The sequence below is a fragment of the Fringilla coelebs genome, assembly GCF_963513975.1.
Source record: "Fringilla coelebs genome assembly, chromosome: 3".
In the NCBI taxonomy this organism is placed as follows: domain Eukaryota; kingdom Metazoa; phylum Chordata; class Aves; order Passeriformes; family Fringillidae; genus Fringilla; species Fringilla coelebs.
In genome coordinates this window covers 36,140,684-36,153,732 of record NC_140030.1, presented here as the reverse complement: position 1 = coordinate 36,153,732, position 13,049 = coordinate 36,140,684, and the positions used below count along the sequence as shown (strand labels likewise).

Below are 13,049 nucleotides of genomic sequence, written 5' to 3'. Positions count from 1 at the left end.
AATAAATGCTCAAATGCTCACTGGAGAAAAATCAATATGGCACAGATCAGGCAGAGATCTTAATATCACCAGACTCTTTGAAAGTTATTTTCCTCCCCCTCTCTAACTCCAATTTATTTCACATCTTACGGGGGGGGGGGGGGGGGATCTTTAAATTTAGAAGCCCACTATTAGCCATACCAGAACAATGGAAAACAAAACCAGGAATTTTTATGTTTAGAATTAATTTCCCAACTTACAGAAATCTTCATAAGAGCTCAATTTAGCTATCAATATTAAATATTGCAACTACTAAAGAAACTAAGAAAACTAGATGACAAGGTTAGCTGGGAAAGATGAGTAAGGTTTTAATACATTGGATGTAAGCCCACAAGTGACAAGTATTTAATTTATCAAAATAAACTGCATTCATAAGTGGCAATTCAAAAGGTTTTGAGTTGTAGTTTTGTGGGGTTTTTTTGGGTAGTTTCTTCTTTTCTAATTTCCTGTAATTTTCCTTTTCTTAATATATAAACATACACCCTTCATTTCCTTTCCTCATAAGCTGGTCTTCTCAATTTTCTGTAATTTTTGAAATATGGAAAATAATGGTGAGGAATGTTAGGGACTCCTTACAGAAAATACCTCATTTAGAGGACACAGGCAAACCTAGAGGCCATAACCTCACCTTTAGTTCTTTCTTCATCTCAGTTGTGGCATCCAGCTTTTCTGTTTAATCCCACTCTTTTTGCAAAGGAACCAAAGTTTTAATGATTCCAAATGAATCAATTTATAATTTACCTACAGAAGGAAATGGCTATGGCCATTCCTAAAACCAATCAGGACTGCCCTGAAATTGATACTATACAGAAAGACAGGATGTCAAAGAAGTTTAAAGAAGTTTTCATAAATTTTCCTGATTACAGTTCCATTGGAAGTGCCAAAAATATTCTTTCAGGAGTATCCTTACCTCTGAATTAATTACTTTAATCAGGAAGAAAATGTGATAAACAGTCTTAGTTAACACAGAAAGTTGACGACATCTCTCTAGATACACTTGAATAGAAGGCTCTACCCTTTGCTGCAGTTTACTCCAGAAAAGAGTCAGTTCCCTAGAACAAGAGAACAATATTTCAGGGCCATCAATGCAACCACTAGTCTTATAACAAGAAATACAAGGCTAAGAACAGTTTCCATTTTGTCTTTGGGAAAGGAAAAAGACTGAAATTTATTTATCTATTTACACCTTATCTTTTATGAAAATACCCACACTATTAAGTATCAAAATTTAAAAATTATGACAATGGCTCAATTCCAGAAGGACAGTTCAGAATAAAACCTGTATTACCACAATTTATGCTACATAATTTACTCATTATGTGGCCTAGGAAAAAAGAAGTCTTGCACAGTAGTTTACTATTCAAAGACTGGAACTGTATACTTCTGAACTCTTAATAATTACTAAGACCTACAAAAGATCGGCTTTTCTCTCTTTTTTCTCACTTCTTTCTAAAGCTACTCTGCTTTAAGAGCTGAATGCGACTGTGATTTAGCAAGAAATTAGCCCCCAAAGCAAAACAGTATTACAGTATCTACATTATCTTATTTGTTGATTCCTCCTCAGGTGAAAGAGCCAAGAGTATCTAGTACCTTGTGGAATGCTGTAACACCCAAAACTTTAGCAGAATCTCTTAAAGCAAAATCCTGCATTAGCAGTTTTCTCCTGCTGCTGCACATAAAACAGAGATGCACAGACAAAGCAAATTCTTCACAAATTATACAGGTTTGCTAGTGAGCAGAGGGAAATTAAAATCCTAACAGCTCAAATATCTGCCAACAAAGACCAGTTACTTGTTCCCACATTAATGAAAGCAAGCCCTAAACAATAAGTATCTTCATCTAGCTTATTATTGTGGTTATAGCAGTAGTAAAGAGCTTCTTCCTCTTTAGGTTTGTTAGAAAAAGAAACACTGTGTTATTACAGGACAGAAAGAACAGTACTTACTCATTAAATGCTGACATAATGCTGACCAGTTGCCTGCAGTTATTAAATTTCTTATTTCTATGGAAAAATTATTAACCAGCTATTGGTATTTGCCTCATCATACAGACACCCTTCAAATTCCTGTAATGAATGCTTATCTTGCACAATACATTTCTTTTCTTTTTTAGCTTTCCAAGAGTCTTATCTCCTTTCTGTTTAGCTCACAGATTTTATATCAAGCTAAAGAAAGTTAACTTACGGCTTATGTATCTTCCCCAGACTAAGTTTTTGTTCTTAGATACAAAACAAGATTCAAACTCACCAGGCACAGTACATCTCCCCTTGCTGCAGCTGGCGAGATAGAAATGCTGCACATAGAATTAGAGCACTTTTTTCATCTCCATCAGATTCCAGGTTACAGATCATTTCTAGTGCATCTTTGCAATCTACTTCTGCAATCTAGAAGAGAAGAAAGAGAAGAACAAGACTCAGAAAGTGGTTGCATTTTCAAACACACAGTCACATTAGCCTTTGCAAGACAATAATTCAGAACTTTAATTTAACAGTCAGGTAGAGATGAGCTTGAAAGCAAATCAGTGTATTTCTAGACAGTATCAAAACTCATTAAGCCACCAGAAAAACTGTCTTATTAGAGTGGACATAAACCTTTTTCTTAGACATGACTTATTTGTATCTAGTGTCCCAGTCACCTATGAATTTTAAAGTATATTAATTATTCATATATATCACATACATATGGTACTAGTGATATGAAGACATAACTTTAAATTGCAGCTTAACACAAAAAAAGAAATTACTTGTAATTCTAATCCAGTTTACTTGTCACTGATATCACTACTGCTTTAATACAATGAGCTGGATGGTTAATGAATCTGAGGTTTAACATGACTGTTCTAGTACTTTTTAAAAAATCAAAGATACAAAGAAAAGGAAAGCTGTACAGTAAGAAGCAGGTCATCTGAATGCTGCTCTAGAAGAACGCTACAGTCTGTACAATATGAATTATTTGTCGAGTACCAATGGAAGTACTTAGGTTTATGGCAAATCAAAGGAAAAATCACAGTTGCCGAGCACTACTAGACAGCTATATCAGTACTGAATCAGTGCACTTGCTGTAACAACTACTGTCTAATTTGATTCTCAGCAGACTGGTTTGATTACATCAATTAGTGCATCTGGCAGGACATGCTGGTATTTATTCTTTGACACCAGCAGCTGAAGAATAGCTTGACTATGACAACAGCACTGTTGGAAGTCTCTCTTGAGAAATCACAAGACCACCCAAAGCAAGAAACAGAAGTGCTCACCCAAACACCCAGCTGGTCCGGCACTCTGGGTAAGGCGGCAGCACAGCTGGATTGGGCACCACGGTATCCAGCAATCAAACTACAATTTTGAATAGTACAACTACTTATTTTCATACCTCTAAATTGACACTTCGTAAATATACTCATAGCCCGTCACTGAATGTCACTGGAGGTTTAATAACCTCAAAGTAATCTTCTAGAGAAAACTGCATTTCTTAACATGGAACAGTATTAATGTAATAGCAATTTAGAAGGTCTGCTTTGCTCAGTGCCCCATCTCAGACAGGGTCTGTCAATTAAAAGCTTAGAGAAGAATACAGCAAACTGAACTTATAATAAGGGAACTTTCATCGTTAAAAGCTTTTCCAGCCTGTCACACTTCCTAAGCGATCCTGTTTCTAACAAAGGTTTGTACATCAAGTTTGTCAGTCTAGCATTTCACATACTGCAGATCTGAATTCTTCACATTATTGAAGGAAACTATTAGGAAACCATGCTGAAAGCTTGCTTAAATGTTACTTTCCTACCTAGTCTGAATGGATATAAAAATTTCCACACTGATAATATACTTTTTTGCACTTTTGTTTTACTATTTTCTTGCTGTTCTCACACTACAAAAATGACAGTCCTTCTCAGTTTGTAAGTTCACCCTAACATGTTAAAGCTTACCTGCTTTCTCATGGTAAGACATGATTCTTCCAAAATGGTTAGCAATACTGCAAACAGTTAGCTGAAGCTGCTAATCTAAGCAATCCAAAACTCAGAAATACTCAATTAGGTTCTCTCTGATAACCCACTATGAACTTATCTGTACATCGTGGCATCCAAAGAACCAAGGCTAACCCATTCCTTTTGTCCAGGGGATTCACAGTTCATTCACTGAACCAGCTCTCTGTTGGGGCTGAGTAAAGAAGGAAGCCTGTTTACAGGGTCATAAATTCTAAGTTCCATTGCATGTCTCCAGCAAACGAAGGTAAGATTGCACAGCCCAGCTACAGCCCCTCCGAAGCCTGTTCTGACAGGGTCTGCAGCAGCCAGAGCTGGGAGAGAGCAAGACTGATCCAATTCTACTGAGTATCTGAAGAACATGCTCAGTGAGAAGCTGTCATCTTAGAATTTCATCTGTATGTAGGGCAGGAAAGTTTTCCAGCTCTAATCAGTGCACAACTCTTATCCCTTTAGGTTCAATTGCAATATGCTTAATATTTAACATAAAAAGATGACAGCAACAAAAAGACAACAGAGACATTTGGCAGACAAGAAAAGTGACATTTGCAGATTATTTTCCTTCAAAAAGGAAAAAGGCTCAGCTAAAACTTTGGAGTGGGATGAGAAATGAAGATGCCACCTGAAAGAAGGCAAAAGAGCAAAGCTGTCATCTCCTCTCTGATTTCTGTATTTAAATTAGAAGGATTTTATATTACAAACCAGATCAAAGATCTGATTTCACCTTCAATTGCATCCAGGAATTTGGGTGAAGTTACATTTATCCTCTGAACTGCAAGCAGCATCTAAAGGGCCCCATTCTATGTACTAGGTATACACAAAAAGCAATATAGTTCAAGTAATAAGAGTAGGAAAATTATTAACTTCACTTTAATAAGGAGGTCTGAGGCAGAGTTTTAACATCAAGCAAAATCAAGCACAGAGTTATGGCACAGCCAGAAAATGCCCATTAATGACCTAATAATACACTTCCATGAGTGTTTTGAGTCATTACTACTCAGCTTAAACGTGACCTGAATGAAAAGAGAAAAATACCAAAAATATTTTAGATCGTATTTTAAAAGAAAAACCTATTCTACAAAACACCAGCTTATGATTAGTGACTTTACTACCATTAAAGAAGTAAGTCTAGGAAAAAATTCTTCATTATTTACTTACTTCTTCCATCAGCCTTTCATTTGGTGATCCTGAACAAAGACAGACCAGGTAGGTTTGCTTGAAATTGCCTTTCGCACTGATTTCTGGATGGTCAGAGCAGAGTTTTGCCAGGGCAGTAGCTTGTGTTAATTGCTTTGTTTTCATTAGATGCTTAATACGCATATCCAGCAGGACAGGGCCTTCTGACACCAAAAATTCATTCACTTAAAAAAAAAAAACCAAAATATTATACGCATGTTACAGAGTTAACAGACTGCATTTACTCATCATGGTTGACCCCTAAAATTTACACCAATCAAAACAGATACAAAAGATACAAAGCAAAGATGAGGGAAAAGCTTCTCAGTGAACTGCACTTCTTTATCATAAAGATTCCCTGTCACAGACCATTTATATACTTGCAGGTTTTAATTCATTCTAATTTCTTGGCTAAAGAGCTGCACACAAAACAGACTGAGAGACCATATAAATATTAAAATATTTAGATACTACTTAATTATAGTTCTACAGAAAGACAACACTCTCATATCCTTTGTATGCTTCTGCTATGCCTTTGCTCATGTTGCCTTTTAAAGATCTTGCTATTGAAGAATATATGTTACAAGTACAAAAGTTTCTGAACCTGTTTTTATTGGTGTGAAATGATTTGTATTATACATCCACAGAATACAGTCAAACACTTTATGGTTCTTCAACCAAAGAAGTTTTCTTATTTGAAAAAAGAGGCATATCTTGTGTACATTTGACTATGCATTGTCTAAAACTCAAAAGACGCTGGTACTGAACTGGATTTTTCAAACATGCTCCCACCAGAACTAAACTCTGTAGTCTACACTAACAACCCAACTCTAGGTGCCTCAATGGAAGGCATAAGAATTCTACAAAAAGGGGGAACATAGGTTAATGTTCCAAATCTTAAATATTCATCTCAGGTCTCATCCAGATCTTCCTAGATGAAAATTGTTTCAGCTTTGAAGCATGAGGTTTAGTACTACCTCCAGAACACTTTAAGTCAATTCTTAAAACTAGACACATAGACAACCAATTCTCTCTAATCCTTTTGACATCATCCCCTCCCCTGTTTTCACAAGGTAGGTATATACTGCATAAAAAAATCCCTTGGTTTTCAATTGCCCTCACTTCAATTTCATAACCATTCTCACATTTTTAAAAGCAGCAGACTTTTTCTACTGATTTTTGTTTCTTTTGTGAAAACTACCACATTCATGATATGCTTTCAGTATTAGGAGTAAAATCTTGATAATTGCTGGATGAAATTTTTTCCAGCCTTTGAGTAGTCCCAAAACCTTCTGGTCATCTGCAGTGCTCACTTTCTGACACATTTTGATAGGAACTTTCATCGTATACCTTTTAATTTACTCATCCTAAATTTCACCTAAATCATGTTGCCATTCTCTTTTTTTGTATTTTTTGACTTTTCAAATATTTGATGAAATAAGTACTTTCAACATGTAAAAAATTAATTCTCTCTGTAATAATTGAACTAGTAGAATATGAAACACGGTTTACTTTAAAAAAAAAAAGCTCATCTAATTCTTTGCTTCTTCCCATACTGTTTAGTTTGATTCACTACTGTCATCATTTCATGATTTCTCCTTCTTCTAGCAGCTTATATGGAACATTACTAGAAGTCCATCTTGAAATCAGAATCAGGTCAACGGTTTTCTTTACCACTTTAATGCACAAGACTTTCAGGCAGAAAATGTTGCCTTTTGCAGAAATTTGGCCTGTTAAAACCCATCATTATCTTTCAAGCATTTTCAGATTTATGGTTGAATAATCACTTCAACCAACTTCTCAGTTATTTGTCCATACCCTCGTACCCTGAAACAAATGATCAGCAATAGCTAACTGATGTATAAGAATATTCAAATCATATTAACTCCTTCTTCCTTTCCCCATGGCAATGAAGCTATGACCAGATTTGTGTTTATGCAGGAACAAAGGAAAACCAGAGCACACTAACAGACAATGGCTAGACAGTAAACATTTTTTGTATTTATTAGGGGACATTCTAAGCAGCAGATAAATGTTCCTTTAATGTCATTACCTATGCATTATAAAAGACGTTCACACTACTGCCAACCCACAAATGACCCTGTGACTAACCACATTCAGTAGCCTAGCCTTGCTCTTCCTCTACCAGGTACCAATAATCCCTTCGCCCACAACGCTTAGTCCTGGATAGTCCGCCTGGAATAACATTGGAACATTTTACCTTATTTCTGTAACAAGATACAGGAAGACCTTAGACTTTAAGATATATTGGTAATCCAAGATGTTTCACTCTGATTTATTACTATAATTGCTGCATTTAATATTGTAAACACTACATTCTATCTGCTAGTTCTCAGTAATCCCCTTCCTTTAGCATATACTGCTTCAGCCAGCCTAGCCTGCATAAGCATCAGCACATTTTCTGTTATCTTCTCAAAAAGACACAGGAAGACCTCAGGGTTACCAGTTACATATTAGCTCTTAAGCCGTTATTCTAATCCCAGTGATTATAACCATGATGTTTAACATCTGAAAGCTCATTCAAAACATGAATTTTAATACATTTGTTTTGTAACTGAACTAAAGCTGACATTTTAAGACCAAAACCAGTGCTGGGGTTACAGGACTAAGTTTATGGTGGGGAACAGTCTTAAGGATAAGATTTTGAGGTTACTGAGGAAGGTTTTGTTTATATTTTAAATATTTGATAAATATATTTTATCATACAATGCCAATTTTAAAAGTTATTGTGGACAAATTGCTAGCCTACCATAACAATAGTAATTTATAAAAATGCTTTGAGACACAAGTGCTTTCCCTATGGAACTTTCTTTATCTCAGCTTACGAGATTTCTACCTTTGCCCTTCCTATTCCCTCCCCAATGCTGCTGGTGGGAGAATGAGAGAGTGGCTGAGTGGGGCTTGGCTGCTGGCTGGGGTTGAGTCACAACACCTCCTTAGTCGTCTTCAAGTGTTAGTCCACATGTGTATTCACACTATGGGTGACTCTGAACTGACTTGCTTTCCATATCTACCAGGAGCTGGGACTCAGAATCCTTCATGCAAACATCTCAGTACAATTCTGCTGAATGCAGCATCAATCCTGGATGATTCTGTAGTGGCACAATGTCTAGAGAAAGGGTAAAAGAAGTTCCAGATGGCTGCTTTGAATATACCCAGGATGAAAACACGTTTTTCTCCTCTCAAAACTAAGGCTGCTGGTATCATTCCACTTCTGGTGACAGGTGCTCTAATTACTGAGAATAGATCCACGTTGGCTGTTACATTCTGCCTGCTATCTACCTTGACAATCTCTGGATAGTGATGGTTGTATCCAGATCCTCTTTTCAGTGAGATATTCTTTAGATGCCTCCCTACTACATTTAAACTTATGAAAAATTCAAGAACCTAACTCTTGGCATCCAGGTTTAAATCTCTAAGGATAATTAGAATTAGATACCAAAAAAGCAGCAGCACCCTAGCTTTTCATAAGGTTATCAAAGATCCTTTTCCTCTAGACACTTCCTCCACTCACCCTCAGTATCAGCTGAGGAGATACCAATGACAGTTTTGAAGGACTACACCATCATTACAAGAAAATGATAACCTTGAGGATGGAAAAGCAGGTTCATGCTAAGGAGCACAAGCCACACTGACAGAAATTGAGGATGGAAGTGCAGTGGTTTAATATTGCATAGACTATGGCATAACCTTAAACACTCTGGCATACTTCAGCTTTCAGTCTTTGGCACAGTGAGCAATAAGGCTGCACAGACAGCCATATGACTTCAGAAAACCTAATTTTTAATTGCTATTAATTCAGACCAGTTTCAATTCTAGATTTATATCAGTCCTGATCTCACATTAAGCTATCTGGTAGTTCAGGAGGAGGCCAGTATGACAAACAACCCACTATGACGTGAGAAAATTAAGACAATGTTACTAAGGTTTCTTTCCGTGACCAATTAATGAAGTGGAGGAATGTAGAAAATTCCTCTCTCCAAATACAAATGCTTCTTGTCTATCATCTGCAACCCTGAGAAAAAAAGAAGTCATGCAGGTGAAACCTGAAGTAATACCAGGTCCAGTCACCATGCAAATGCAATGCAATGCAATGTCTGATAGCAGTGCAGGACCGGTTCCCATGGGACTCTTACAAGACATTCCTTAAAAATGTTAAAGCTAGCTCTCCTGAAATCCATGGTCACAATCTTACTTACTGCCCTGCATCCTCCTCGTCCAATATTGAACTCATGAGCAAGTTCTTAAAAAGACTCAAAAACAAGGCAATTAAATATGAATTAAACCTCTCTCTTACAAGTACCTTAAAAGTTACAATGGATGCAGTGTGGTTGAGGGGAAGCAAGTGAAGGAGTACTCTGTGGGACTCTGAGGACTACATAGAAATCCAAAGTCTATATACGGTGTAGAATAAGTAGTTAAAAGAAGTAACAAAATGCAAAACTTGTGGAAGAGTATGGCCAACTTCTGAAAAAACCTGAAAATCACATTATACATTTACTGGACTTATCCAAGGGAGCTGTGGTAATATGAATAAAAGGAGTTCCAACTTTTTTTCTAAAAGCACTTAAAGAAGCCCATCAAATCCCTAAAATACCAAGCTCTCTTGGCAGTAAAAAGAAGAGCCTTGTACAGATAAATTATCAGTTAATGGAAAAAGAAAAAAAAACCCAAACAAACTCTCAGTGGGTTTCTGTAGGATCTGTATCAGGGACAGCATATGTCCAGCACTTTTATAAACATTTGGAAAAGGGCAGAGAACCATGACAAAATATGCTGACAAAAGCAGGGTAGTAAAAACATGCCGACAGTCCATAACACAGCATAACAAATAAAATTAAAATGTTGATAAAATCCCCAAACTTATTTGCATGCAGAAAAAAAATACAAGTCTAACTGTACATAGAGGCATGATAGAGGAAAATCCTAACTCTGAAATAGGTACTAGTCCTCAAGAAAATGTCTTGTTTAGTTCTGATATAAGAAAACATTGGTTCAATGCTCAGTCAATAAGGAAGGCTAATGTTATGAAAGGAATATTATTATTATTATTATTATTATTATTATTATTATTATTATTATTATTATTATTATTATTATTATTATTAAATATTATAAACCTTTCATTCCCCATACAAGGAATGGGACAGTTATGTTGGAAGACATGTAAGACACTAAAGAAGACAGAAAATGAGATATGATAGTCTATCGAATCAGGTCTTGTGATGCATTCATTAAAAGATGTGAGAATAGTTAACTTGTTAATAGATAGAAAATATCATATGAAATAAGCAGGCACCAGGCTAAAAGGAGACAGACACTAAGAGGAACTACTTCACTTGATGTAAGAACTGTGCAACTTTGCCACAGATGCTTGCTTATGTGTGACGCTTTATACAGATTCTAAAACCATTTAGGCAAATCATCAAAAAAACAACTAAGAATCACACAAGGATACCACTTCTGAATTGCAATGACCAAAACAAAAATAACATATCAGGGCATTATCCTTGTAAGCCTCTGCTTATCATATACTCATCCCTATGCAACTACTGTTAGCCATTCTCAGCACTGAGGTCTAAATGAATCTTCAGTAAAGGTCCTCTTGGCATTTCATAACTGAGTAAATGACATTCGCATTTAAAAAAATATATGCAGTTTTTATTTTTTGGGTTTATGTCAAATAAATTTTGCATATTAGTATTGAACTTACCCCATCGTAAATTAGCCTGTACATAAACTCCCTTCACATGGCTTATAAAGAAAATGGCAAGAAAATTTGAGGTATGATTATGTTTTATGCAAAATACCAACATTAAATTATTTGTATGTTACCAATAACATACTATCTTAATAATTCAGAAAATGCTACATGCATATTTATTTATATAGCTTATAAATTACCACAATCTATACTGAACAAAAAACTTCCATCAATCATAATATTTCAATGTTCCATAAAATTGAAGTAAATAACTTTAAATTTTACCTTTATCTGGGTCCAACTGTTCCTGGGACAGAATACCACACAATACTGGGTTCTTCCACACTCCCTTCTCTTGTGTAAGTGTTGTTAAAATGTGCAGTTCCTGGCTGCCATTTTCCATCAAGTTTTTATGAGCCACCTGAATAATATATTTTACAAAACCAGGTATTGTTTTAAAAAGACATAAATAATGTGTCTTTCATACTCCTTTATACCTTATGTTATCATATTAACACCTTACCAGATAGAGAGTTAAATGTATAACAAAGCAGTCTTTAACATTCAACCTATATAGGTGTTATTTCTGCCTCTGTTGCCTAAGATATAAGCTGAGAAACCAAAACAACTGAGTGCTTCAAACTCACCTTGAGATTTATTAACAGGGCTACTTCTGAAATTTCTGAAACTAAATTTTGAAATAGGCCTCTCTTTTAAAAATGGATGAGCAATTTCTCTAGTCCACATATTGTTCTGGTACCAGGTGCCTAAACTTTATCTTCTCAAACTCTTCAGCAGCTCAATTTCTATGTACTGGAGACAGTGAAAAAAATATTTTTATAATGTCAAAGGATTTCAGCTGTTAAGATCCCACTGCATAGTTCTATGCAAATATGATGAAACAGGCTGGAGTCTTAAAATCAATAAAATATCTTCCACGGCACTTATATACTAGAATAAATTCTGTGAGCAGATGTACACTTGGGAGCAAAACAAATACCTGCAAAAATCTGTGGCTTAAGTAGCAACATACAATTTACACTGGTCCTTTAAAAGAAAGCCAGCCAAGAAATGATTTTTCTTTTACTTTTCCACCTGCTCTCAAGGCTGTGGAACCCCTCAGCACCAGAATTGATTTCAGAATTGATTTATATAAGGCAATTGCTAGGCAAAATTCACTCTAAAATAATCAGCCTTCCATCTTCCCATGTTATCTATGCTCAGAATCCTGAGGTAACTGTATCTGGTCTTTTCATTATTATTCTTTTCTCCCCCCCCCCCTTCTTTTTTTTTAAAAACTGTAAGCCGGACCTCCCACTACATATTTCTGATAAATACTGAGAAGCAGAACTTGTTCCAACACTCTCCTTTAATGCAGTGCTCAAACCTTAACCAGCCAGTGCCCTGTGAGAGATTTAAAACCCTTCAGTATCAGCTGGCCTTTCATTCATAAATTTCAAACATACAACCATATATAGCAAAGAATTACTTATATGACAATATTTCATTTCTAAGAGTGTTAATAGTCAACTATACTTTAAAACATGAATTTTATTTCAATAATCTGTAGCTATTTTTTCAACAGCTGCTGCATGCAGACAAATGATATTACCTTCAGCAATTACTGCAGAGTATGAAGGATTTCCAGCTGAAGGCCTTGCTCCTTACAGACAGGCTACATACTTAATATACCTAGGTTTCCAAACCATTCTGAAAAGCTATTCAGTCTTTATTTTATGAACTAAACTCACCTGTACAAAAGCCTGAAATTCTTCCCATTTATTTTCAGGTAAGTCCAGAGGCAGACACAGCAGAAGTTCAATACAGCTTCTGGAAGTCAAAAAGGAATATTATTTGAGGAAATTTTTGATGTTGAAATTGTATAATCAACAATTCTTTATTCTAATGTCAAAACAGTTGTTTGAAACACCAGCCCCAAAACAGTTTGCTTCCCTGAACACATAAAGAAGAAGAGGCCATGAACACTCTTGCAGGAACTGTAAAAGCAAGCTCTCTAAAAGACCATTAAAAAAATAAATCATTGAATCCAGCTCTGTAAAAGCCTGTGCAAATTGATGCACTTTCAGACTGTATGCAGATCAATAATAGCAAAGTCTTTCAAGCCAGGAAT

The 13,049-nt window shown here is 35.8% G+C and overlaps 1 protein-coding gene across 2 annotated transcripts in view; it reads right to left on the bottom strand.

Moving 5' to 3' along the window:
* Window positions 1-13,049, bottom strand: part of ZNF292 (zinc finger protein 292) — a gene marked incomplete at its 5' end in the record, with an annotated part of 49,016 nt that overhangs the window by 9,481 nt on the left and 26,486 nt on the right. Inside the window, 5 exons of one of the 2 annotated variants that reach the window (XM_084203604.1) lie at window positions 950-1,091; window positions 2,286-2,422; window positions 5,176-5,378; window positions 11,204-11,339; window positions 12,670-12,748. In XM_084203604.1, the coding sequence (XP_084059730.1) occupies window positions 950-1,091; window positions 2,286-2,422; window positions 5,176-5,378; window positions 11,204-11,339; window positions 12,670-12,748 (697 nt within the window). Of the gene's footprint in view, window positions 1-949; window positions 1,092-2,285; window positions 2,423-5,175; window positions 5,379-11,203; window positions 11,340-12,669; window positions 12,749-13,049 lie in introns of those variants that run through there. The other variant, XM_084203605.1, reaches the window with a different exon arrangement.